General features: G+C 48.4%; 1 protein-coding gene across 1 annotated transcript in view; it reads left to right on the top strand.

Annotated features, from left to right (window-relative positions):
- The first annotated feature begins 219 nt into the window (after positions 1 to 219).
- The window catches only part of LOC147611509 (dynein-1-alpha heavy chain, flagellar inner arm I1 complex-like), a 247,334-nt gene continuing 221,244 nt past the window's right edge, over positions 220 to 26,309 (top strand). Inside the window, exons 1-9 of the mRNA XM_086784911.1 lie at positions 220 to 735; positions 858 to 998; positions 1,077 to 1,184; positions 1,642 to 1,707; positions 2,410 to 2,577; positions 13,071 to 13,148; positions 13,609 to 13,749; positions 13,895 to 14,058; positions 14,145 to 14,310. Coding sequence (XP_086641037.1) covers positions 289 to 735; positions 858 to 998; positions 1,077 to 1,184; positions 1,642 to 1,707; positions 2,410 to 2,577; positions 13,071 to 13,148; positions 13,609 to 13,749; positions 13,895 to 14,058; positions 14,145 to 14,310 — 1,479 coding nt within the window. The 5' untranslated portion in view covers positions 220 to 288. The remainder of the gene's footprint in view (positions 736 to 857; positions 999 to 1,076; positions 1,185 to 1,641; positions 1,708 to 2,409; positions 2,578 to 13,070; positions 13,149 to 13,608; positions 13,750 to 13,894; positions 14,059 to 14,144; positions 14,311 to 26,309) is intronic.

Below are 26,309 nucleotides of genomic sequence, written 5' to 3'. Positions count from 1 at the left end.
ATAAGCTTTCCAAACATTATGCACAATTGATTTCATTGACTAGGCTAGGCCTCAAGACTATCTATCCCATGCCCAAGGGGTCGTCTTGAGGTTAGGCCAGTGATTAAATTTTATCAACGTAGTACTATACAACTAGAGAGAGAGAGAGAGAGAGGCAGAGCTACTCAAGCATAAACGCAAGGAGATTTGCTTTTTGGTTATTCAGTTGGCCATGCACGTTGATTCCGTTGTGGGAATGACCTAGCCCCTTCTTTCTTCGGTCACCCTCGTTTCGTTGGCATTTCCCTCATGGAAGTGGAGGCTCTGTCTTCGGGGGGGTTCATGCAGGAGGCACAGGAAGCGGGTGGTGGTGATCGCGGCGAGCGGGTGGAGTGGTTGAGAAGGCGGGCGTGTGCGGGACTGGACATACCGGAGCTAGTTTTCTCCTCCTTCCTGCTTGACCACCGAGCCCTGCTCAACGACTTCCTGGACGGCCCCACCTCCTGGCTCATCGTCTACACCGCCTTCTCCAGAGCACGCGAGGTTCCTCAGCCCTTCTCCTCGATCGAGAGCGCCGCCTTGGAGCTGCATGCTTACACCGGCTCGAATTCCAAGCACCAGCAGGGGCGTACGGCAAATCAGATGATGTACTTCATGAAGTTGAAAGCCCGTGGCCTCGCATCGTGCCAGGACATGGATGTGTGCTTGGAGTACGGAGTGCTGCCTGCTGGCCCCTCTCTGGACTCACTAGAGCAGGTGCGTTATCATGTGTCCCCCCTGCCCCTCCACAATTTGGCCTTTTTTCTTTGGGGGTTGTTGAGTTTTACAAACATTCATTTACAGTAGTACTTTGATGGATGCATTTCTACTCATGCCAGCTCTTGCTCCAAATTTTTCTCCCACTACTCACACGAGAGGACGTTCTTGGCGAGAGCAAGTTCTGGGCCTTGAAAGACACATGTCTTGTGGACAGGATGGGCAATGAGCTTCTGAGTAACATGCAAAGGTTTCTCTTTCAGGTTTGTCATTTTTACATGCACCTCACCAACTCATTAACTGTCTTAATATATTGATCATGTGCTCATCGGTAATGTCAGGTATCAAACGCAAAGCAACTTCTATCCCAGGCCACAAAACTTTCGATACCTTCACTTCCAGCAGACTGCCTTGTCAAGGCTGAAGTGGATTATGAGCTCCTGCTTGAGGTTCTGTTACTGTGTCTCTCACCACAAACATCTGTACTTCTCACAATAAGATAACACATGGAAGCTAAAACTGCACCGTTCTTCAAAAATTAAGCTTTATCTGCAAAAGAAAACAGTGTATTATTTTTGTACTTTAGAACTCACATAAGTGCATATAAGGAAGTAGCCATTACCTTCAAGATAAACAGGGGGGATTTGAAACTGCCTATATGATACTCTAAATTGAAATCTCCCATCTACAATGCAGCACAAATACTTCGATATCAAAGATTGAATTACCCTAAAAACAGGGGGGAATTGATGTTGATCCCACTTTTGTGTTCCCTTTGACCACAACTGCAGAATTTTCTAACAGACATGCATGGTGCATCCATCAGGCCCTTTTGCAAATGTATGACTTTTAATGCCACGTTTGCACATAAAGACTGAAAATTTGCTTGCAATGCTGATTGTACAGTTAGAGACATCTGCAAATGACTGGCCACCTGCGATAGAAGCTGCAATACAGCAGGAAACTCATAAGGTAACAATGAATGAATTTCAAAGTGAACTTCTACTGGTTTTGAAATGCCTTTGGAGGTAAAAAATCCATTTTGGTTTTTTTGGTGTTGCTCTTTTGAGTACTTTCTGCATCTTGTGAACTCTTCTCACTCTTCTGGGGTAGATGGAGCGGCTGCCGTGGAGTCCTCCAAGGGGGCGAAAACCAGAAACAGTTCACCGGTGTTGAAAAGGGGACAGGCAAGATCCGGGAGCAGCATAGGAAAGCAAGGGGAAAAAGGGAGGGGGAGGATGGAAGATGCCTGGGGTGGGGGGGAAGGGGGGGGTGCTGTGAGAGAGGAATGGGCAGCAGGGGCGGGGAGGGCAGGAAGACGGGGGGAAGTGCAGAGAGGAGAGGAGAGGCGCAGGCAAAGGGTGGGAGGGGGGCAGAGGATGGGAAGAGGGGGAAATGCATACAGGGGTTGCAAAAGGAAGGGGGCGGGAGGGGGGACTGCTTGATGGCTCATGGGACTCCAGCTCCTATTGGTGCACTTGTTGCAACTGACTTTCTTCTACTTCTTTCTTCAATTAATCGCCTGTTTGATGTTTGATAAGTATAAGTTTACAAACAAATGTTTAAAACAGGTGATCAAAATGTAGAGTTTGCAACTGAATTAGATTTTAAAATTAGAATCTACCAAGTTCTAATGTGTTTATAAGAGTTACTGGTACTTCACAAACTGTGCAGATTCCAATGGGAAAGAATCCCCTGGCAGAGCTGGATTTTTGGCGAGAACGAGTCAACACACTTAGTAGCCTTCATGAGCAACTCAGTTCTGAGAGAGTGAAAAACATAATGGTTGTTTTAGAGGCTGGAAGCAGCAATATAGAACTTCTTCAAACTTTCAAATTACAGGTAAGGAGCCTATCATAATCTGGTCATCTTTCTGAATGCTTATGTGACCCCCCTCAATTTTCAACTTTCTTTAACTTGCATTCAAACCATCTATAAAACTGTTGCATACTCTTTTATTTTTTGTGCATGTGATGCATGAGGGAGGTGGAAGGAAGGGGCATGGATCCCAGACCTTTTGTCCACTGTTAGAGCTGAGTTACAGGTGGCCATGGATATACGGGCTGAGTTTACATTTCATGCTAATTAGGCATTTTGGTCACAGATGGGTGGCAGATGCAACAAACCGTTTTTCTTAGCACATGGACCTATCCACAATAGGGACAGTTTGAGATGCTTGCAAGATTCTTAGGGAGAATTTCATACTGATCCAAATAAGGTGAGGAGTATTGCCGTAGATTTTTATCAGACCTTGCTCTCTGTAGAGGCCCACGCTTTGGACAGAGATGCAGCACAAGAGTTAGTTTGGGAGAGCATGCGTAGGCTTATTATGAAATGCGTGCCCCCTTTTCGAAGGATGAGCTGAGACATGCTTTGCACGCCCTCTCGAAAGGCAAATGCCCAAGGGATGATGGCCTCTCTCCTTCTTCTTGCAGTTTTGGGATTACATTGGTGATGATGTTACTACTGCTCTGTAGGAGATGTGGTGTTCTATTATGATGCCCCCTTTTATCACGGAAGGTCTTATCCACCTTGTCTTGAAAGGTGGGGATAAGACTGATATTAGACAGTGGAGGCCCATTACTTTGCTTGGTTTTGCTTACAAAATTTTAGTTGTAGCAGGGTCGCTGCTCGGCACACTACGTGGTGGTAATTCTTTGGATAATATGTCCAGAGTCCTTGATGCTCACGGTGCAACACACAAGACACTATGTAGCGGAACACAACACAAGGAGAGACGAGACTGTGGAAGGAACGAGAACACTTGCACTACTCAAAGAACACTGATACATGTCCTTCACTAACAGAGGTCATAGTGAAGAGGATGACACAGCTCAAGCTCATGACAGAACACAGGGTACAAGGGGTATGAAGGATCAGCATAAGGATGTCCTCCAAGTGAGATAAGGATGCCGGATGAGGATGTCTTCCAAGATGGGATGAGGAGCCATATATGCGTGAGTCGGTGGCATCTCCTATCTTTGGTGGATGCCTTGGGTGGCAGCGTAGCCTTTGGTGGAATCTCCTATCTCTGGAGATGCCGATGGAGTGTCAGTTGGTGCCGTCAGTGCCGTTGGAGCCTTCAATGCACCTCCTTGTGTCGGTTGTGGTGGTGTGTCTCCACTTGATGATCCCAATGCTTGGTGAGGTTGTCAAGACCTCGAACGATACGGCGAGCTCGACGAGGGTGTAGTAATGATAGCTGCTTTGGAGGATCGGGAAATCGGAGGCAAGGAAGGTCTCCTACAGAGATGTCAGGAGCACTATAGGAGAATGGGAAATTTGGAAGTTCAATGTGCTCTGTGTCCTCCTCCTGAACCACACAGAATATCACCTCATGCGGGGGGTTCCGAGAGAGGGGCACGTAGTGATGGCCCTCCAGAGGTGATCATAGAGGTGACGGCAAGGATGGTGGCAGTTAGCATCGAGGGTGTCGCTTGAGTAGTTGATGGAGCCAACGATGACGATGTTGGCGGGGGGGCAGGAGATGTGGAGAAGGGGAAAACATCTGATGTAGGAGATGGTGTGGTGGAGAGGTTAGAAACAGCTGTTGTCGAAGGGCCCCGGGGTGGTGGAGAGGGTGGAAACATTTGCTGTCGAAGATGGGGTGTTGGAAAAGGTGGAAACAGTTGCTGTCAAAGATGAAGTACCAGCCCTAGCTGAGGCCGAGGGTGGTGTGTGATTGGATGATATAGGACTGCTGATAGTGGGGTTAGGAGGAATGGGCAGCGGGGCGAGGGAAGCAGTGCGGCAGCGGGAGGAGGGAGGCAGATCAAGTTGCACTCTAGGGTGGATGCGGGAGGCAGAATGGTTGGACTGACGAGGTTGGCACGGTGGAGGAGATGTAAGGGGATGGGTGGCTGTTGCAAAAGATATGTGAGAAGGCCAAGTCAAGGAGGTGGTGTCAGGTCTGCTGAATTGGGTACGAAAGCTGCGGCAACGGAGGTGGAGGGACTCATATAACAGATGATGGAATGGAAAAGGGTGACCGGTGCATAAATGGTGGAAGGCCTCGGTGTGATGAATGGAGACGAAGGGTAATGGAGCAGTGGGGATTTTATGGACTAGAAAAAAATAGTGAAATAAAACATAGACATAAATGGTGCGGGTACTGGGAAGTGAAGGGTTGGGGGCTAGTAGTGTGATGGTGGCGGAAGAAAGCTCGATCGGGGAGATATCCACGATGCAAGCGTTGGAGCGGCGGTGAAGAAATGAATGTTCGAGAGGGCCAAAGAGTTGTGTGATGTAAGCGGAGGTGAGGTGTTGCCCATTAGGCAGCTGTGGAAAGTTGCGGAGGAATGAAGCGCAAAGAGAGGCATCAAGAGTAGGCAAGGTTGGAAAAGAAGCTAGACCCTGTAAACCCAAAGTGGCTAGCTGGGTGGGAGTAAACAATTGGGTAAACTGTTGAAGTTGGAATGATTGGGGATCAATTTAATTTATGGTGAATGGGTTGATGCGGGATGGAGAGGCAAGAAGGTGGAAGGGGTGGATGGAAACGGGAGGAGAAGAGGGAAGGCGGGGTTGTTGGTGGTGTACAGGTTGTGGAGGGGGTTGGCTAGAAGGGGGCGGTACAGCCTTCTCATCATAGGGCATATACTCGCTGTCGGAAGAAGACGAGGAATCATATGAAATTAAAGAGGGGGTGGAAAAAGTTACCTCTGGGACCGTGACGGAGGTGGGAGGCAGAGACGGTGGTGCAGTAAAGTCTGTACATGGTGGATAAGTATGAGATGAGGGAGGTGTGGTGGTGCCGCCGGCCGTAGGCGAGGGTGCTGGTCCAGGGTTCTCCATCTCTGTAGAGTTTCCGTTGATGGCCATTAAAGATGCTGACGTAGAAGGTTCGGCCGTAGAAGGTACCCGACCCATCAGGCGGAGGAAGCGGGCGATGGAATGTTGGTAAGGCATAGGGGTGCGAGGTAAATGGTTAGCCATCACGGTAGAGAAGAACTGATTGGCAAACAAGGAAGAGGGAGGAAATGAAGTACCCTTGAGGGGTTTTTTTTTTTCTTTTTTCCCCTTTTTTTTTTCTCTTCTTTCTCTCTCTCTTTTTTTTTTGGTGGTTTTTTTTGGGAAAATTACGAGGAGATGAGGAGGTAATGGGGAAGAGAAGTTTGCTGACTAGGGCAGGGGGAGTGGGTGAATGCAAGTGGTTTACTGGCGATGGGGGCAGTTAGGATGAGGTGACGAAGAGGCAAAGGGGGGGGGGGGGGGGGGGGGGGGGGAGAGGGGGGGGGTGAGGGAATTCGATGAAGGTAAAATTTGGAAAGGGGGCTTGATGGGTAGGGGGAGGCAAGTGTATGATGAGAGGGGGTCCGGCTAGGGTGAGGCGACCAAGAGGCAAGGGTGGGGCGTTGAGGGGAGTCGATGAAGTAAAAGCGACAAGAAAGGGGGTTGGGAGGATTTCCGTTGAGTAGGGTTGAGGCGGATAATAAAGGTTGAGGTGGATAGGCGATGGGGGGAAAGGGGATGCCGCGAGGGATGGTGAGGGTGAGAGGATGTCCGGCGAAGGGGGAAGGGTGAGGGTGAGAGGATGGGTTGGGTGAGGGTGAGCCGCGAGGGAGGCAGCAAACAGTCGAGGGAGAGGGGAAGAGTGTGCCGTGAAGGAGGGGGATGATTGGTGAGAGGAAGTCTGCGAGTGGGGGCTGAGGTATGAGAGGATTCTAGCGAGGATAGACGAGGGGGGAATCGAGAGGGTGCCGTGAGGGGTGGGGTGGTTTGGCTGTCCGTGACGGGGTGAGAGGGTTGGCCGCAAGGGAAGGGTGAGGTGGACAGGTGGTACGCGAGGGAGGGGTGAGGTAAGTGAAAGGATGTCCGCGAGGGGGTTCGAGAGGGGGGACGGACAGTCGAGGAGGAGGGTGAGATGTGGAGAGGTTGTATGTGAGGGAGGGGTGAGGGGGAGTGAAAGGACGTCCGCGAGGGGGATTGAGAGAGGGGGGGTTAGAGGTTGAGAGGATGTTTGCCGGAGGGGGGGGGTGGAGGATGTCCGCTAGAGGAGGCGGACAGTCGAGGGGGTTAGGCATATGGTCAAGCGGGGGGTGGGGGTTTACGGATGGTTGCTAGGAAGGAGGAGGTTGATAGCGAAGGGGGCGAGGCAGACAGCCGTCAAAGGGGAGGGCACCGGACTATCGATGAAGGGGGGTTTGACAGGCGATGAAGTGCATGGTTGAGAGGGGGGGTTAGGCGGATGGTAGGGGATGAAACAAGGAGGGAAACGGAAGGGTGAGACAAGGGGAACGGGCGGGAAGAACATTGGGTAGTAGTCAAGGGTGCCATGGGGGGTCGAAGCGGAGAGAGGAGTGGCGGACGGTCCAGAGGAGGGGAAGGTGCTGTGGACAAGGGGAGGTGTAGGCGGACAAACCAAGGGGAAGGTGTGAGACGTTCCAAGGGTAAGAGGCAGAGGTGGACAAACCAACAAGGAAAAGAGGGGGTCCGAGTCCATCCTGATGAGACGACAATGGAAGGAGGAAGCTGTTTGATGAGTCCATGAGAGGGGGGTCGGACAAGGTGAGATGGTGGGAACGAGAGAGAGAAGGGGTTGGCGGACAAACCAAGGTGGATAAACCAAAGGAGGAGGATTGGGTGGTCGAACCAAGGGGTGAAGTTGGCGGATGAACCAGAGCATGGTTGAGGGAGTATTTGGGGATTTAAAAAAAAAAGTCTAAGAGGAAAACTTGCCTTGGTTTTGTGTGGGAGTTGATCTTGTTGCTGCATTCGGACGACACAGTGGCTCACAGAGCTGGTGATCGGTGGCTGAATGGTGGCTTGGAGTGAAAAGAAAAAGACTCCCACATGGTGGGTTACAAGAGTTGTCGGCTTGTGGTGGCCTTGTGGGACTAGAATGGGACGAGGGCTATAGGCATGGCCGTTAGATAGGAGGTGGCACTTGCCTACCAAAGTGGCCAATGGTGCTAGAGGTTGTAAGATGGTTGGGAAGATAGCTAGGATATGGGTAAGTGTGCGTGGCAAGGATCAAGGGCATCCGTGATGGCGTGTGTAGAAGGGGAAGGAGATTCATGGGTGGTCCTTGTGGGGTGCGTAGAAGTGGTGATAAGGTTGAGGATGACCGAGATGAAATAAGGTGACGATGGAATAGATGGTGCGGAGCATAAGGGTAACTAGGCTTGCTTAGCTGTGAAGTAGACAGAACAAGGAACGAGTGTCAGTAGGAATGCTGATGTCAGCGAGGAAGTGAGGGTTGGAAGGGTGGTGGAACCGTCCACAGTTAGGAGTTGGGCAGAGATGTGGAGGCCAGAGAATTTTCTTCTTCCTGTAGCGATGCTTGGCTCGATTCGAGATGGGTCCTCCCAAGTTGGGGACTTGGGTGGGGTTGTTTGGCCCGCCTTCTTGGGGCTCTCCGCATTGACTTCCACCATGTAGGATGTGAGGCTTTCTACTGCCTAGAGCCAGTCAAGGAGTTCCGACCCACCACCTTGGGGAACAAGGCCTTCTTTTGACGGGGATCCCGAGGTGGTATGTAATTGAACTTCTTCCGACTGTATCATTGTATTGAGAGAGGACTCTTGGATGGGCTGACCGGACTACTACCACGGGAGTGTGTTTGGGCATACACAGGACATAGAGATAAGGGTGAGCTAACAAGACTCCAAGTTTTGAGTGTCCCATCAGGCACTCCAAATTTTAGTGTATCTATAGCAAGGTTAGCTACCCGGGCCCCGGCACACTACAAGAGTGGTGGTTCTACTCTGGACACTATGTTCGAGAGTCCTCAGCTCACTTACAACACATGAACACTTGAACAGACTTGAATGAAGAAACAGAACAAATGCGAAGAAGATTGAATCCCTTATATCACTTCCACACGCTTTTACAACTCCTCACTACACTGTGCACACCCAACAGTGGTCACAATGAGGTGGAAACCCACAGGACATAATGATAGTACATAATGACAATGACTACAGGACTTAATGAATGGATGACAATGACGACGACAAAGAGGATGAGACAAAGGTGTGAGGCATGATGAGTTGGATCCTTGGTTCCTTTGATGCGTCTTTAAATGCTCTGGCAAGTCTAACCGCCGGAGGATGCCGTTGGTGAGAATCCAAAGGTGCATCGGTGGGGAAGATGCCAATCAGCGTGCGGTGCTCTCAATGATGTGTGAGCCTTCTGCTTTTGGAAGATGCCAATCAGAAGTTGATGAGGAAGATGCCAATGAGCGTGTGGTGCCTTCAATGATGTGTGAGCCTTCCGCTTTTGGAGGTTCTTGGGGATCCATTTCAGTCTAGCTGGATGGTCCAGACTAGTCCAATGAGGATGTCTTGGACTAGTCCAACGAGGATATCCTAGACCAGTCCACCAAGGATGGTCCAAGCTGCAAGTGTCACACAGTGGGCAGCCTTGGTTGCTACACCAATCCACTCTACCATAATCTTTTTCAAAGTCCAGCAAGAGAATGGCAAGGGGTTGTTGGCTAGATTTAGCCAAGTCCACAGCTTCCCAAAATGAAAAGATATTATGAAAAATATTTCTTCCTTGGAGGAAACCATTGTATGTATCATGAATAACCCTCTGAAGAATAGGCTAAAGCCTCATACTCATTGCCTTTGCTAAGATTTTGTAAACATATCCAAGCAGAGTTATAGGCCTTCATTGCCTGATATTGGCCTTTTCCACACCTTTCAAGACAAGGTGGTTAAGACTCTTTGTGAGAAAAGGAGGCATCATACCAATACACTACATCTTCTGTAGAGCAGTAGTAACATCATCACCAATGTAATCCCAAAATTGCAATGTCACATGCGGAAACTCTGGGAGTCTTCTTTCAGCCCTAAACACCATCTTGGAACATGCTGATGCAAAACGCAAGCAGAAGATAGAGAAGAGAGAGAGAGAGCTGAGTATTCAGTATATTCGTAATGTAAAAAACGGAAGTACAAGTCCTACAGCCATAGGCTGTCTTGGAAAAGGTAGAAAACACCTAACTACCCCTAGTCTATGACCCAGTCCTTGGCTGGACTGAATCAATCAAAACCATGAGCAACTTTGCCTTATATAGGCCTTGGGAAATACTAGTGGATTGACCGACTGTTGGACGGCCAGGTCCTAGACAAAACCTCCTTGAGTTGTTGCAGCCGACTGATCATAACTCCTGTATGCGCTGGCCGACAGCCCTCACTTGTCCTCCACTACTCCTTCCCTGCCCATAACAACAACTAATGCTCCAGAGTCTGGTTCTATCCTAATTCTTTACCTTGTTGCCCTTCAGGATTAGCCGGCACACATCTTGCACATGACATGCAAAAAGAAGGATGGAGAGAGACCATCATCCCTTGGGCATTTTCCTTACGAGAGGGCCTGCAAAGCATTTCTCAGGTCATCCTTTGAAAAGGGGGCATCCAAAGAGGTGCAGATATCATCTTTAATAAGCCCGGGCATACGCTCCCAGACTGTGTTGTGCAACATCTCTATCCAAAGAGTGGGCCTCTGTAGAGAGCAAGCTATGATAAAAATCAGAGGAAAATTGGAAATACTCCTCACCTTATCTGGCTCAATGTGAAATACTCCTCACCTTATCCTCACCTCTAAGAATCATGCAAGAATCTCAAATTGTCCCTATTGTGCATAGGTCCATGGGCTGAGAAAACGGTTTGCTGCATTTGCCACACATCTTTGTCCAAAATGCCTGATTAGCATGAAATGTGAACTCAGCCCGCCTATCCATGGCCACCTATAACTCAGCTCTAGTAGTGGACAAGATATCTAGGATCCAAGGGGACTTAGGATGCTTCTTGTGTTCCCTTTGAAGCGCAGCCAACCTGCGTCTGATAGCTCGCTTCTTGTCCCTTCTTTCTTGGCCAAAGAACCAAACCCAAGAGCCACTCTGAGGAGGCTGAGAGGTGAAGGCACAACTCCACTTATCAACACTTGAAAAGAAGAAATATGAGGGGATCATCCCAACAATTCATTGTGGATCTGGAAGCATGAGGAACACGCCTCGGGGGCAACACTAAGGAGGCCGAGAGATATGAGGCTCACACAAAACCGGAAGTCCAAGGATAGAGAACTAACACCTCAGAGGTAACACAAAGCAGGTTGGGAGTCATGAGGCTCACGGCCATGAAGAGACCCATGTGAAACTAGGTAGGACCCTGATAGATCCACTATCAGATGCTAGTGTAAAGGAAATGAAGAAATTGAATGCACAAACATGACACCACATAAAATTTCTTCACTTCATTGCAATAAAACAAATTGCCAACCAGAAGAAACTAATGTATATGTGCAATTGTGATAGTGCTGGCTAGTCCTCTCCAGAGCCTCGATAGAGAGAGTTTGGGATGCGAATGCGAGGTGAACCCTTTTGCCTTCCAAGTTCCTCAAGGCACAGGACAACTGGGCAAGGATCTGATTTTGCAGTACAAGGCAAGGTGGCAATAGAACCTCCTATATCGAGGCTCCAATTATCCACATATAACCTATCCAACCATTTAAAGATGCATCCATCCCTGCTTCTACGGTTATGCCATGAGTAAGATAAAGAGTTAGGCCTTCTTTGGAAATCATCCTCTCTCCAACAATCCCTGCCATAGAAGGAGAGTATGAATCTCTCCGAGGAGGCTCTCTCCAAAGGGTGTGTTCTACTCTCAAGGCCACCCTTTTTATATTAGGGATGCTCAACCATGTTGAAGTCTCCTCCAACAATCCAATGATTGACTTGGGGAAGCAGTTTTGTGATGGTGTCCTAGAGGTCCACCCTCTCTCCCTGCACATTAGGCACATATATATTAAAGATACCCACCTAGTGTCCCTCGTGCATAACCATAATCCGCTGTACTCTAGCAATTATGATAACACCATGACCAATAACATGAGGCAAAAGTGATGCTGACATTGAAATGCATACCCCACCTTTGGTCCCCTGGGCATAGGACCAAAAAGTGCGTCTAGAAAGGAGCTTACTAGTTTTACCACCTTGAAGCATATCCAATTTATGTTCCTGCAGGAGCAACACATCCAATCCACGTGTAATGGCAGGGTGGAGTTGATTCTTAACAAGGCACTTCCTATTGCGGGTGGGAAGCCTCCCTAGACCTTGCACATTCCATGAGATAATCCTCATGGCAAAGAAGTGGCATTGACTCCGGACCTAAGCAATCTCTTGGCCGGAGTATAACCCGCCTCCCATAATGTAGAGGAGGGGATATTCCTACGAGCAAGGTCCAATGTCAGCATGTTCACTTTGTCTTGGACTTTGCAAGTGCATCTTGCAAGGCCTCATAAGATGGCAACGTGACTTGTACATCCATACCGAGTGCATCTTGCATATTGTCCATCCCAAGCAAGGAGGACTTTAACATAGTCATTCTACCCTGATGCAACTGCCTTCTGCAAGGATGACTCTGCAAATTCATCACTTTGACCCAATATATCTTCACTCTGTACATTGTCTTTGGGAGAGGCATCATCGCGTGTCCCAACATTCCGTTGAGGAGTGCGTTGATGCCTCTCCCAAAGGGCTGGTCGCGGCGGAGCATTATGCTTTGTTGCTTGAGGAGCGCGTTTGTGCTGCCTCCTACGACCCCTAGCACTAGGACAAACCAGTGCAAAGTGGCCCATCTGGTGATAGATGCGGCATTGGTTAGGTCTACCTGACGTCTCCGTATGTTGCTTCAAGGGACCATTAGGTCCCGGAAGCAGCACAAAATCCTCAATAGTGTCAGGAGCCAACCCTATACCCTTGGGAACAACATCAACTGAGGTAGTGACTACCTGGGTAGCAAACATGGGAAACGCAAGGATGGTGGCCACCTGCAGGACCAGCCCAAAGGTTGCCTCAATGGCCTCCAACGATGGCCCGTAAGAATGAGGAAGACATGGGAATTTGTGTGTGATAGGGTAACCGTTCCGGTCTTCTTCGACACGGTCTCGAAGTAGCTAGTGTAGGGTAGGAAGAAAATCTTCCTTGGGCACAAAGGGAAAGGACTGCCCTTGGGCACTTCTAAGGCTGCCTCTACGTCAAATTCTGCTCGGAAGAATCCTCTCCCACGTAGCCTTACATCTTTAAAATGGAGCGTGAAGTCAGAGGGCAACGCCGGTAGTACCCAGTCATGGGCCTGGATAGGGGAGGGTGAGAGCCAAAGAAGCCTTGTTGCTATGAATCTCACCTGACATGCCGCCAGGAGACTGAACCTTGCTGGTCACTGACTCATACAATGCCAATACACCCCACATCATCTCTGATTTTTTTCTTTTCGACAACTTGAACATTCGAAAGGATTAAAAGATTCTATGTCCCACTTAATCAATTGAAACTCTAAAACACATTTTGGTGCCTTATTGTGTTATGTTTGTATTTCATTTTAATCAAGCAGTTCACGGATCTTACCAAAATGTTTCTAGAAGCGAAGGACAACGTGAAATTTTTGACAACCCTGGAAAGACATTTTAAGGTAGCTCTTTGCTTTTTTCAGTATATACAATGTGAACTACAAGTTTAACTGTAAGCTCTTTGACTTACTTTTCATATTTGATAGAAATACAATCCAATTTTTGCGCTTATAATCCAGGTTCAAGGTAGCGATCTTTGAACTTCATGTAAATCACCACTCTCAAAGGCTTTTAATTTTTTTTTTCTAGTTTTAAAACGATCATACATTGGTTTCAGCAGAAAATTATGTAATGATGCATACGTTAAAGGGATACTTTGACACACTTCGCATAATCTTTAATGTTGAAAATGAGGTCTATTTGAATCCTTTATTGGTGATTGAGAAACAGAGTTGTGCATTTAAGTAACAAATCAGTTTGCTGACTTTGTGAAAATAGAAATCTACTTACCATCTCTACTACGAACAAGTGGACTGTTATCTTGGATATTTTCAACACTTAAAATACACTTAACTATTTCAGACAATCTATAAAGAACCTATGGCAAGGGTTTTGGAGACAATAGCTCCCATGATGAATGCACTTCGAATGGTTTGGATAATATCCCGCTATTATTCTGATGATTCTCACATGGGAGGACTTATGGAACGCATATCTCTACAAGTCAGTTTTTCACACTATCACATGAAGCCTAATCAAATTAGCATATTAGTACTCTACGCTTAGAGAATCATACAAAACAATTTTTTTGATAGAAATCCTGGTATAGCGATCATTTTAAACTTTTAGCAAACTTTTGTTTTGTCAGATTTCAGAAAGGGTAGCTGAAGAGATCAACCTTAGAACCCTCTTTAAACTACCTGCTGTAGAAGCTTTTCGAAAGATTAGTATAGCGAAAAATGTGCTTGATTCCTGGAGTGAAATTTATTTACAAGTCCGTGAGGGCATTGAGATGGGCGGACGTGATCCACGGTACATTTGAGTTAATTTTTCATTTTTTCAGTGTAGGCAACTGCCTTCTACATAAATCTTGGATTAAAGTCATACTTTCTTAACAGATGGGAGTTTGACCGCAAACGACTTTTTGAGCGTACTACGTACATGTCATCAATTTGTGCTGATCTTCTGAACATTGTGGAGGTTGTAAACGACTTCCAGAATTTTCTAGGCCCTGAATTGAAAGCTGTTACGGGAGACATTGAAGGGATAGATTCAGTGATTCAGGTGCACTTTGCATCTTATCAATTGCCCTCTTTTGTTTTGCAAACAAATAGTTAAGTCAGCAAATAACTAAAAGAAAAAAGAATTCAATGCCTCGTAGAAAAGACTGGCTCACACAAACAAACAAGATCATGGCTGAACCTCTTTTAAACATGGTAAGGCTAGACAAGGCCATTGGCCTTCTTGTGTATTCATTAATGCTTCCTTGTGCAACGAAAAGTCTATATTTTGTTTGTCCTAATAATGCAAATGGACTTGTTGCTTCAGCTACAAGATGATGAAGGACCTAAGGGATTGATGATGACCGATTTTAATCTTTACTTTATTTGATTAAAATTCTTCTATTCACTGACTTGTGATTTCCAAGAACACTCCTGATGCATTCTCTCCATAGTGTCCTTGATATATCAAGCCCAATCCATCTATGGTGTGACTTCTGTTCTCAAAGTCCAAAAGAAGCCTTGCCATGTCCTGACTGGATTTACGATGCGCTTTACAACTTTCCAAAAAGAAAACATGTAATATGTAGCCGTCTCATATGAAGGTTCTATGTATCATGATTTGTGTATCATGTCCATAAACATAGGCCCGCAGCCAAAAACCAATTCCCGTGGCCATAGACATTTGAAAGTCCATGATTAAGGGGTTGCGTGCTTTACAACTTTCCAAGAAGAAAACATGCAATATGTAGCCGTCTCATATGAAGGTTCTATGTATCATGATTTGTGTATCATGTCCATAAGCATAGGCCCCCAGCCAAAAACCAATTCCCGTGGCCATAGACATTTGAAAGTCCATGATTAAGGGGCTGCTTGCAATGAAAATGAACATTCTTATTTGTATTGAAATTCTATTTATTCACTTTTTAAAACTCTTTAGAGACGGAAAAACAAATTGGCTGAAAATCAAGAAGTACAAAACGCTCCCAGCAGCGAAAAAGCTGCTCCTGGGGGGAAAAATTGATTTCGTCTGAGGAGCGACTCGAAGCAGCAGGGCAGCGGTAGCTGCTTGAGAGTTTGGTTTCGAGTTCTGCAGGTGTATGCAATCAAGTGTACTGGTGAACAGTCAAATGCCCAACATAGAAAAAGATCCCCGCCTACGCACTCTCTAGCTCACCTTTGCCATCTATCCAACTGCGCACTCACCTGTGCACAATCTGCCCCACCATCACCATTCACCACACCTGCATCTAGGGCTGCCGCCCCTCTGTGGTGTTCAGGCTGCTGAGATCTTTTCGAATTCACTCAGCGCTGATGGGTGTCGTGTACCGTGCCTATGTGTGAGAGCTGCTTGTGCTGTATGGGCTTCGGTAGCAAAATGAGAAATATTGTTTACTGGCTTTACAAGACGACGTGCTGAAGTGACGTGAACCTGCGCTGCTGCCCCCGCCTGCCCTCTGTTGCCTCCGCCTGCCTCTGCTGCCTTCGCCTGCCTCTGTTGCCTCCACCTGCTTCTTTGCTGCTCCCGCCTGCCCAACTGTTGCCTTCGCCTGCCCTTCTGCAACCCCCCTTCACCTGTCCAACTTCTGCCCTTCGCTAGCCTTTCAGTCCCCGCCTGCCCTTCAGCTGCCCCCGCTAGCCCCTCTGTTGCCCCCCGCCTGCCTTCGCCTGCCCCTTTTGCTGCCCTCCTGCCCTTCAGCTGCCCCCCGCCTGCCTTTGCCTGCCCCTTTTGCTGCCCCTTTTGCTGCCCCCGCCAGCCCCCCTTTTGCTGCCCCGCCTCCCCCTTTGCTGCCCGCCCCCTGCCTTCTTCAGTCCCCGCCTGCCCCTCTGCTGCCCCCGCCTGCCTCTTTGCCTTTGCTTCCCCAGCTGCTCCCCGCCTTTGCCCCCCTTCCTCTGCTCCTGTTTTCCCAGCAGCTATTTAATCTGGATTCAAGTCGGCCGCCCACTTTTCTTGATTGGTCTTATGCCTTTTTCTGCCGCAGCCAAACTCTCATCATCCCCACTGGCCGGGAGAATCATCAATTTTTCACAAGACAAGCTCACCTCTCTTCAGCACGACATTGACCTTGAGGTCTAGACTACCCTTGTTGCGAGAGTTTATGGTTTCCATCCCTCTCGTTTGCAGGCCCATGAATGGCTTCTAGCAGCTCGCTCTTTGGAGCTGATTGTGCACTTTCAGGATACTCGTTTACTTGGTCGAGGCTTCTTCCAGGTGGACTTTCATTCTTCAGAAGCTACTTCTCAGGCTTTGGCTAGCAGCCCATTTCCTCTTGGTCCTAGGAAGATTTTCTTCTTTCAGTACCAGGTGGGATTTGATCCAGTGGTGGAGGATCAGCGCCTTACCCCGGTCACACTACGGTTCCCTGCTCTTCCTCGATGTTATTGGAAGCTTTTAGCTTCCATAGGGGCATCCTTTGGCTAGGTTCTAGAGGTACCAATCCTCTCGAGCTCTCCCGCCTCAGCTTCCGCGGCCGTTACCACCACTCTTGATGGTGTACCCCGGGTCCTTGTGCTTGTTCCTGATCCATCAATTACTAATGATCATGTTATGCTTTAGAGACCTGACGGATCTCATTTCCGCCAAAGGATGGAGATTGCAGGCAGACCTGACTAGTGTTGGATTTGTTGTCGACAGGGTCACATTGCTAGAGATTGTCCCAGATCGAGGGCCATGCTAGGAGGCGGCGTGGTCCTGCCCATCAGAGGCCTTCTGCAGATGCCGAGACTTCAGCTGCTCCATTGCCACAGCAGACCACACAGCGTTGGGGTGTGGTTAGGGATGGCAGGCACCCTCAGACCCTCGTACCTGCCCCTTCACCCACACCGCCTTGGAGCACCCTAACCCCTATGCAGCTCTTGCCTCACAGGATGTTGATCCTTTTTTGGAGGATGAGGCCTTGCGGGCACATGATCTGGATCCCTCACAGGAGGATGCTGCATTACAGTTATAGGATGATTGCACCCTTGAGGATGATGTTGCACATTCGCATTGTCATGGTACCTCTCCAGTTCTGAGGACTAGCCCTGGCTTTTCCCTGGATTGAAAGAAAGAGGTAAGGTTCGCATTGTCAGATTTTCCCTCCCTTACCTATGCGAGACGTACTTCCGCCTCTACAGGGGGTCCTTCGTCGACCACGAGATCTCGTCGTTCCTACTCTGAGTCTTTATGAGGATTGTTTCTTGGAACATTCACGGTCTTGGGGGTTTTTTTCCGCGTCGACGGAAACATATTGTAAAAACCCATCTTCATTGTGTAGTCACAGGTGGACCTATGGATATATTGCTCTTGCAAGAGCATAAACTGGATGCTAGTCAGTGTGGGAGATTAGGCAAGCTTCTCTCGGGACACACCTTTTGGTCACCGGTCCTTGGTACCAAGGGTGGTGTTTGTATCTCTGTTTCAGCTTTGATCTTGCCTTGCATCATTGGACATGGTGTCATTTTGCCTGCGAGAGCGTAGTGGATCCTTCTTATGCAGGGTACTACACACATTGGTATTCTCAACCTCTATGCTCCTAACCATAGAGGTGAGAGGATTGCCTTTTGGAAATCTCTCTCTACATTGATGCCTCTTGCCGACTATTGGATTATTGGTGGGGATTTTAACATGGTTGAGATGCCAACGGATAAAAGAGGTGGACATGAGGGCTTGGTGCATCCTCTTGAAAGTGCGTCTTGGGAGAGGTTTACTCTCCATTCATGGTAGAGATTGTTGGCATGAGGATGACATTTTGAGGAGTCCATCCACTCTTCTTTATTCATGGTCTAACAGGAGAAGAGATGTAGGATGTATCTATGCACGGTTAGACAGATTTTATGTGGATGATTGGGTGCTTGATAGAGGTGGACATACTTTGATTGCTACAGGCACCTCCCAATCGGATCATTGCCCAGTGGTTTTTATGTATTAGAGATCCGAATTGCCATGGATCAGCACCCCATGTACGCATCCCTGATCATTTGTTTTCAGATGCAGAACTATTGCGTCGTATGCTTGATATTTGGAGATCTCATGACTTCTTATAGGCCTCTCAAAGCTTGGTCTCAACTCTCTGTGATATTAGTGACTTTGATCACACATGTGCCCTGTCTAAGAGGCAAGAGGCCTTGGACTTAGAAAGGGCTATTAGACGTAGATTGACTGCCTTGCAGAAAGAGCACGAGAAACATCCTCATGCTCAATGGGTTGCAGATTCTTTATGTACTGTTAGAGCAGAACTTCATCACTCTCTTGAGCAGCGCGCGGAGTACCATTTCCATGCCCAGGAATCCTTTTGGACACAGATGGGTGGCAGATGTAACAAACATTTCTTTGCTTCTCATGGCCCATCTCATGCCAGAGATAGTGTCAGGCAGTTTTGCAGGATTCACATGGCACTCTTTACTCAGATCCTCTTATGGTTAGACAGATTGCCACCGATTTCTGTTGCCAGCTTCTTAGTGCTGAGCCGCATTCTGATTTGAGACGCACGGCACAGAGGAAGGTTTGGAATGCATTGCCACATTTGATCACTTAGGAGATGTGTGCCGCTCTGGATGCCCCTTTTTCTATGCAGGAGTTCAGTAATGCTCTTCATGCCTTACCTCATGGTAAGTGTCCAGGGGAGGATGGCCTCTCCCCTGTTTTTTTCACTACTTTTTGGGATGCGATTGGGGCTGAGATAACATCGCCTTTGTAGGAGATGTGGGACACAGGCTCTATGCCTTCTTCTCTCGGTGAGGGGCCATAATGCCTTCTTATTAACGTCTCTAAGAGGCCATAATGGCCTATGAGACCAAAACTGAGAGTACATCTAAAGTTGGTGTAGAAATGAAATGATATATTAACGTCTCTAAGAGGCCATAATGGCCTATGAGACCAAAACTGAGAGTACATCTGAAGTTGGTGTCTCATCAAAGAGAACAAGACTAAAAAGTACAATAAATTGATTGTCTTACAGTTAAAAGAATAGAATTGCAAGACTCCGAGATGATACTGAGTAGAAAATACTGGAAAATACTGGAAAATGTATATCAGGTAGATCCATGTATGCTGATCAGTTGAAGTGTTGCCCTCTCCTTACATCAAGTATCTCCGCCATGGGGCTGTCTAGAATGGAGAGGTCGTAGAAGCGAGGTAGGCGCCTTCGATGCCGAGCAATAATGGCTCTGATTTGGCGATGGTGAGGATGCCGTGGTTGGGATCCTGGTGGGCGTGGCCGAGGAGCACGACATAAGATAACTGCTCTATCACTGGTGACTCCCTGGGAGCGTGGTCGGTGCTCTGATGGCTCAATGGAGGAGGTATCAGGAGGTGTGTGGGCTGGGTTGCTGGTGCTGGTGCCGAAGAAATCTGTCAGGGTCCTCTGTCTAGGTACATCATGGCTCGGCCTCCTGTCTGCCAAGAGGGTCTCTCTATGTCTCCTGAGCTCAAGTAGAAACAATCCGAGGCATCTCTGATCCTCAAACTCCATGACCCTACATAACGGCCCAAAACCCTCTCGGAAGAGGCAGTGATATCTCCCTCGGATCTCATAATAGATTGTACATCGGCAAATGTAGTGTTCCTCTGTCACTACCTCCTGGTAGCATAGCTGACAAATGCGGTCATCCACGATCTGATGCACATATCGCCCTGTCTCAATCCGCAGCTGGTGTGATGAGGTCCGGATCTGTCCAATGGCACAACGTATCCATGTGATAGGTGTACATCCATGTACGCCGGGCGGGTGATAAGATCATCCGGTAAGAGGTGTAGAAAATGGCTCTTGTAATGAGTCATTTTCGTGCCCAAGGGCTCAAGGGGGCTAGTCCATGTCCTCTCTGTGTGCACTCTGATGATATCCATCCTGATCACGCGGTTTTGCTCTGAGCGGGTGAGATCCAAAAATGGACAATCCAGACTGTACTGAAAGGGTGGTAGAGAGAGAGAGAGAGAGAGAGAGAGAGAAATGAAATGAAATGAAATGTTATATTAACGTCTTCAAAAGGCCATAATGACCTATGAGACCAAAAGTTACATCATGGTGGATCTGATACAATGTCTGGATAAAAAAACCCAGAAAATGAAAATAAAGATGATACTACTGGCACCTAGAAAATGAAACTGGAACTGGAAGGTACACTATGGAGGTACCTCCATCTCATAATATGTGCCGCATCGGACACTGGCGGATCTGAGAGAGAGAGAGAGAGAGAGAGAGAGAGAGAGAGAGAGAGAGAGAGAGAGAACTATCCACCACACGATGTAGAACTAGAGAGAGAAGGGAAGAGAAACATCCACCACAAGATAGAGAGAGAAGGGAAAAGAAATATCCACCATAGGATACCGAGGCAGAGAGAGAGAGAAAGAAAGAAAGAAAGATATATTAACGTCTACGAGAGGCCAAAGTATGCCTATGAGACAAAAAATAATACAACTGTGTTCTTCCGGTCATCGGAAGAAAAGAAACAAAAGAAAAAGTGTGCATGTGTCTGGATACAACTGTGAATCATCATGGATCGGTGGAGCCCATATACAAACAATGTAAGGGGGGTGGGGATGTGGATGGAGTGCTAAGGCAAGATGCATCTCTATATGCTGAAGGGGTGGTACAAGCATGCTATGCAGATCTATGTCTAACTCCATCCCAGTGCCATAAGAGGGATATAAGATATCATACATCGCCGATGCTGAGGCTGTGAATGGCATGAACATGTACCCTGAGTCTGAATGAAAGCGAGCTAGCCTCTCCTGTGTCTCCATCTGGTGTCTCATTCGGATAGCTGCTATCTCTCGGTGACGGAGTCGGGGTGCTCTATGTCCAGTCTGTCTAGGTCTCCTCCTGGCTCTCAATTCCTCTGCTCTCTGTGCGGTCACCCCACGTGGTACCTCAGCTAGAGAGAGAGAGAGAGAGAGAGAGAGAGAGAGAGAGAGAGAGAGAGAGAGAGAGAGAGAGAGGGAGGGAGGAAATCCACCATAGGATTTAAAGAGAGAAAGAGGGAGAATTTACCACGAGTTGGAGAGAGAGAGAAACCACATAATTTAAGAGGTGTATACCAAAGTAAAAGAGAAAATAAAGTAAAACAGATTACAGAAAGAGAGATATTGAGAGATTATTTGATGGTCCATAGAGTTTGGGATTGCATGAGAGGTCGCCGCAAGGCGTTCCTCCGCACTTGGCAGCCTGGCCCTTTCCTCATCGCGAGGGGCGAGGATGTCACTTGACACTACAGGCCTCCAGTTTGGCTCTTCTCACCTCCCGCATGTACTACTAGGTAGCCCCCCCCAGAGAGCGGCCAGCCACGGGGGTGGAGCTTCGGTGTTCACTGTGTTTATTATCCCTCCTTGTGAGGTGAGCTTTGTAGCCTTATGGCGTTTTCTCATTAACTAATAGAAGGATCGTTTTTCCCAAAAAAAAAAAAAAAAAGAGTTTGGGATTGCATGAACCAGCAGTTGGCAGCCCCCCTCCCTGACCTCTACGCCCTGACAAAATCTTGCTGTGTAGTGCAACCTCTGCACCATGGTGACCTTGAAGGGTTGTAGAGAGATGGGTGTAGCGATACGCAGGTAGGTGGCAAGATGGTGAAGTTAGCGAGCGAAGAGGTGGCAAGAGACAGGAGGGCAGAAGTAGTTTGGAACGGGCGACCAAAGTGTGAAGGGGCCTGCGATGTGGAAAGCGCGCCAGGTATGGGTGGCACACGATGCAAGTGGGTGCCGTCTAAAAAAGTATCATGGAAGGCACACCAAACGGGATCTGTGAAGGCGCCACCTCTAGACTGATGTTTGCGAAGTAGCGCCACTAAACCGAAGTGATTGAGCAGAGGCAACAATCGATACAAGCCACCTACAATCGGCAAGTGATCGAGGCTATTGTGGTGTCGACTATGATAGTACACGGTAGGCAGCTTGAAAAAACAAAGGACTATTTCGTGTGTGTGTAGAGTAGGGGGAGGGGTGAGCAGGCGGCCGTGGTGGGGAGGCGAGCAGAGGTGGATGGGGAGGCACATGGGAGGGAGGTGAGTAAGAGGAAGGTGGGGGGCAAGTAGGAGGCAATAATGGAGGAAAGCGATGGTGGGGGGGAGCAGAAGCGGATGGGAGGGCAAGCAAGAGGTGGGCTTGAGGGAGTGAAAATGCGGCGAGGATCTACAATTACATGAAGTGGGCTTGCAGAAAATGAAATGATATATTAATGTCTCTAAGAGGCCATAATGGCCTATGAGACCAAAACTGAGAGTACATCTGAAGTTGGTGTCTCATCAAATAGAACAACTAAATGAGACTAAAAAGTACAATAAACTGATTGTCTTACAGTTATAAGAATAGAATTGCAAGACTCCGAGATGATACTGACTGGAAAATACTGGAAAATGCTGGAAAATGTATATCAGGTAGATCCATGTATGCTGATCAGTTGAAGTGTTGCCCTCTCCTTAGATCAAGTATCTCCGCCATGGGGCTGTCTAGAATGGAGGGGTCGTAGAAGCGAGGTAGGCGCCTCCGATGCCGAGCAATAATGGCTCTGATCTGGCGATGGTGAGGATGCCGTGGTCGGGATCCTGGTGGGCGTGGCCGAGGAGCACGACATAAGATAACTGCTCTATCAGTGGTGACTCCCTGGGAGCGTGGTCGGTGCTCTGATGGCTCAATGGAGGAGGTATCAAGAGGTGTGTGGGTTGGGTTGCTGGTGCTGGTGCCGAAGAAATCTGTCAGGGTCCTCTGTCTAGGTACATCATGGCTCGGCCTCCTGTCTGCCAAGAGGGTCTCTCTATGTCTCCTGAGCTCAAGTAGAAACAATCCGAGGCATCTCTGATCCTCAAACTCCATGACCCTACGTAACGGCCCAAAACCCTCTCGGAAGAGGCAGTGATATCTCCCTTGGATCTCATAATAGACTGTACATCGGCAAATGTAGTGTTCCTCTGTCTCTACCTCCTGGTAGCATAGCTGACAAATGTGGTCATCCACGATCTGATGCACATATCGCCCTGTCTCAATCCGCAGCTGGTGTGATGAGGTCCGAATCTGTCCAATGGCACAACGTATCCCATGTGATAGGTGTACATCCATGTACGCCGGGCGGGTGATAAAATCATCCGGTGAGAGGTGTAGAAAATGGCTCTTGTGATGAGTCATTTTCGTGCCCAAGGGCTCAAGGGGGCTAGTCCATGTCCTCTCTGTGTGCACTCTGATGATATCCATCCTGATGACGCGGTTTTGCTCTGAGCGGGTGAGATCCAAAAATGGGCTATCCAGACTATACTGAAAGGGTGGTAGTGCCTCTGTCCGCAAACCATGTAGGTCAAACCATGATCTCATCTGAGCGTACCAACAATGAGTATCTCCATCCTCTGCCAACTGTATGGATGAGGTCAATGCCAAACGGGAGTACCTCTGCTGAGGGAGCTCCCATAGCCGGTGTAAAAAGGTAACTGCTTGGAATAGGGCCTCGGTTACTACTGGTGGGGCACCTAGCTCAGCCCGAACAATCTCATGTGGTACTGATGATTTGCTCCGAATCATGCGGGCAATCATCATAATCAGTGGTCTCTCCATTTGCCTCCATCCCTCATCTGTCCCTCTCTGAGATTTGTGATGTATACTGGGCCCCCAAATTGGAGCTCCGTATAGGAGGGTCGGTGTGACAAGCGTATCAAATAGCCACAATTTGGTGCGTGGCTCCTGAAACTGTATGTGTGCACACTGCCTCTCAAGTGCCCCCAAGGCTGCATGCCCTCGAGCTAATCTAGCTGCTGCTGCCTCCTTCAGGGAGAAACGCAGTCCTGTGAAAGTAACTCCCAAGTAGACATATGACCTGACGTACTCTACCGGCTCCCCTCGAAAAGTGAACTGAGGCTCTGATCTCGTCACCCATGCCTGTGTGGTGTTAAACACCATAACCTTGGTTTTCCCAAGGTTCACTGTTAGATCTCTATCCGCACAGAAAGCCTGTAATGCATCCAGGTGTCTCTGTAATCCCTCCGGAGAGTCTGAGATTAGAACAATATCATCAGCATATAACAAGATGGGTATCAACACCCCTGCCAGGCATGCCCCTGGGCCTCATCAATGTACAGTCCAAAGAGGGTGGGCGATAGCGGGCATCCCTGCTTCACCCCTATTGTGTTGGTCACCCTATCAGATAGTCCGCCTGGAGCTCGGACTCTGCCTGTCACTCACAGACTCATACAAAGCATATATCCCCCACTGCATATCCTCGGGTACCTCAATGTCATGCAATCTGTGCATAAGCCTGGCACGTGGTACGGTATCGAAGGCTTTGCGAAAGTCCACAAAGCAGCAGTATATCCTTCTCTTCTATGCCCTGCCCTCTTCAATAAGTGCCCGAAGTGTCAGTATGTGATCCAAGGTAGTAAATCCTCTCCTGAAGCCAGCCTGTCCATGTGCTTGATCAGGCTTAGTTTTGTACGTCGTACGGATCAGATCGTACGTACGATTCGTTCTGTACGGTACCGTACGTATCCGTACGGTCGGGTACGATTTTGCCTTGTTTCTGCCCGTGTTTTCTGACCGTTTTCTGCCCGTTTTTTTTGGCTGTTTTCCTTTCAAAATGGGCATCTTCCTGAGTCCTCCTATAAAAGCCTCATGGACCAAGCCTCTCCTCCAGGCTCCATCTACTCCAAGCCTCTCCTCCACCACTCTCCATCTGCTCCAAGCCTCAAGGACCAAGCCTCTACTCCAAGCCTCTCCTCCACCCTCCTCCACCCTCCTCCAAGCTCCTTCCATCCCACTTGAGCCTCTACTCCAAGTTCTCTTCCTCCAAGCTCTTCCCATACTTCATCTTCTCTACGCTTTCTCCTCTACTCCACGCTTTAGCCCTTCTCTTATCCATCATGCCTCGGGAGAAGCATGAGGCTTTTGAATTGCATTGCCTCAATGTGGAGAAGGACACCAAGAAGTCCAACTCCTATCATTGGACATGCCGATATTGCGGCAAGTCATACACCACTAGTGGTGCAACAAGGCTTCTCCAGCACCTTTCAAAGATTGGGGGACAAGTTGCCCCATGCAAGGAGATTCCGCAAAGCATTGCCGATGACATTTCGTGGAAGATGAGCGGCGGCTCAAATTCAAGTAGAGGAGCATCATCAACACACGTACCAGCACCACCACTAGCACCACCATCGGCACATGATGAAGCAGCCACCGGCTCTTTCATTGGTGTATCCTCCACTGCCACTTCCACGGATTCACGGTCCGCCTCCGCATCGGGCAAAAGGCAAAGGGTGGTGGAGCGTGAAGGGGTGCAACCCTCTCTCCACCAAGTCACGGGTAGTGTGAGCGGTTCGGTTGCATTCCTTAAGGAGCGGCAACGCCTTGCGGAGATAGAGATTGCTCGCACCATTATTGAATGCAATCTTGCTATCAATTTACTCCAAAAGGAGCAATGGAAGAAGATGGTGACGGCGATTGCGAATGTGGGCCCATGTGAGGGGTGGACGGGGGTCTCTTACACGGCTATGCGCACGAGGAAGATTGATGAAGAGAAGGAGAGAATTGACCCGATTCGAGCCGCATGGACGAAGTATGGATGTTCTATTTTCACAGATGGATGGAGTGATCAAAGGAAGCGTGGGATTATCAACATCCTTGTGTCTTGCCCGCTTGGCACATACTTCTTGCGTGCGGTTGACACCGGGAGAAGGGGGAGAAAGACTACCGGGAGTTTCATCTACCGCCATATTAGGCAAGCGATCATAGAGGTAAGCATTATTTTACTTATCATGGAGGTAAGCATTATTTTACTTAAGTGTGGCTGATTTTGTCATTTGTGCAAAGCCCTCAACTCATATGATTTATCTACCATGTAGGTTGGGGCTCAAAACGTGGTGCAAGTCATCACCAACAATGCATCAAATTGTCGACGCATGGGCCGCTTGCTTGAGGCGGAATTCCCCACCATTGTGTGGACTCCATGTGCGAGTCATTGCGTTGACTTACTCATGGAGGATGTGGCGAAGCTCGGGTGGGTGAAGAGGATCTCTTGGATACGTGGTTGAGTATGTTACGGCACACCCAGCTGGGCTTATAGTTACAGATAGTCATTCATAACACACATAATGGATTCCACCAAGGAAGAAACA

The sequence above is a fragment of the Cibotium barometz genome, chromosome 47, assembly GCF_041138505.1.
Source record: "Cibotium barometz isolate CiBa-2024 chromosome 47, ASM4113850v1, whole genome shotgun sequence".
Taxonomy (NCBI): Eukaryota; Viridiplantae; Streptophyta; class Polypodiopsida; order Cyatheales; family Cibotiaceae; genus Cibotium; species Cibotium barometz.
Note: the sequence above shows the minus strand (reverse complement) of the source record. Positions and strands in the feature narration are given on the sequence as shown.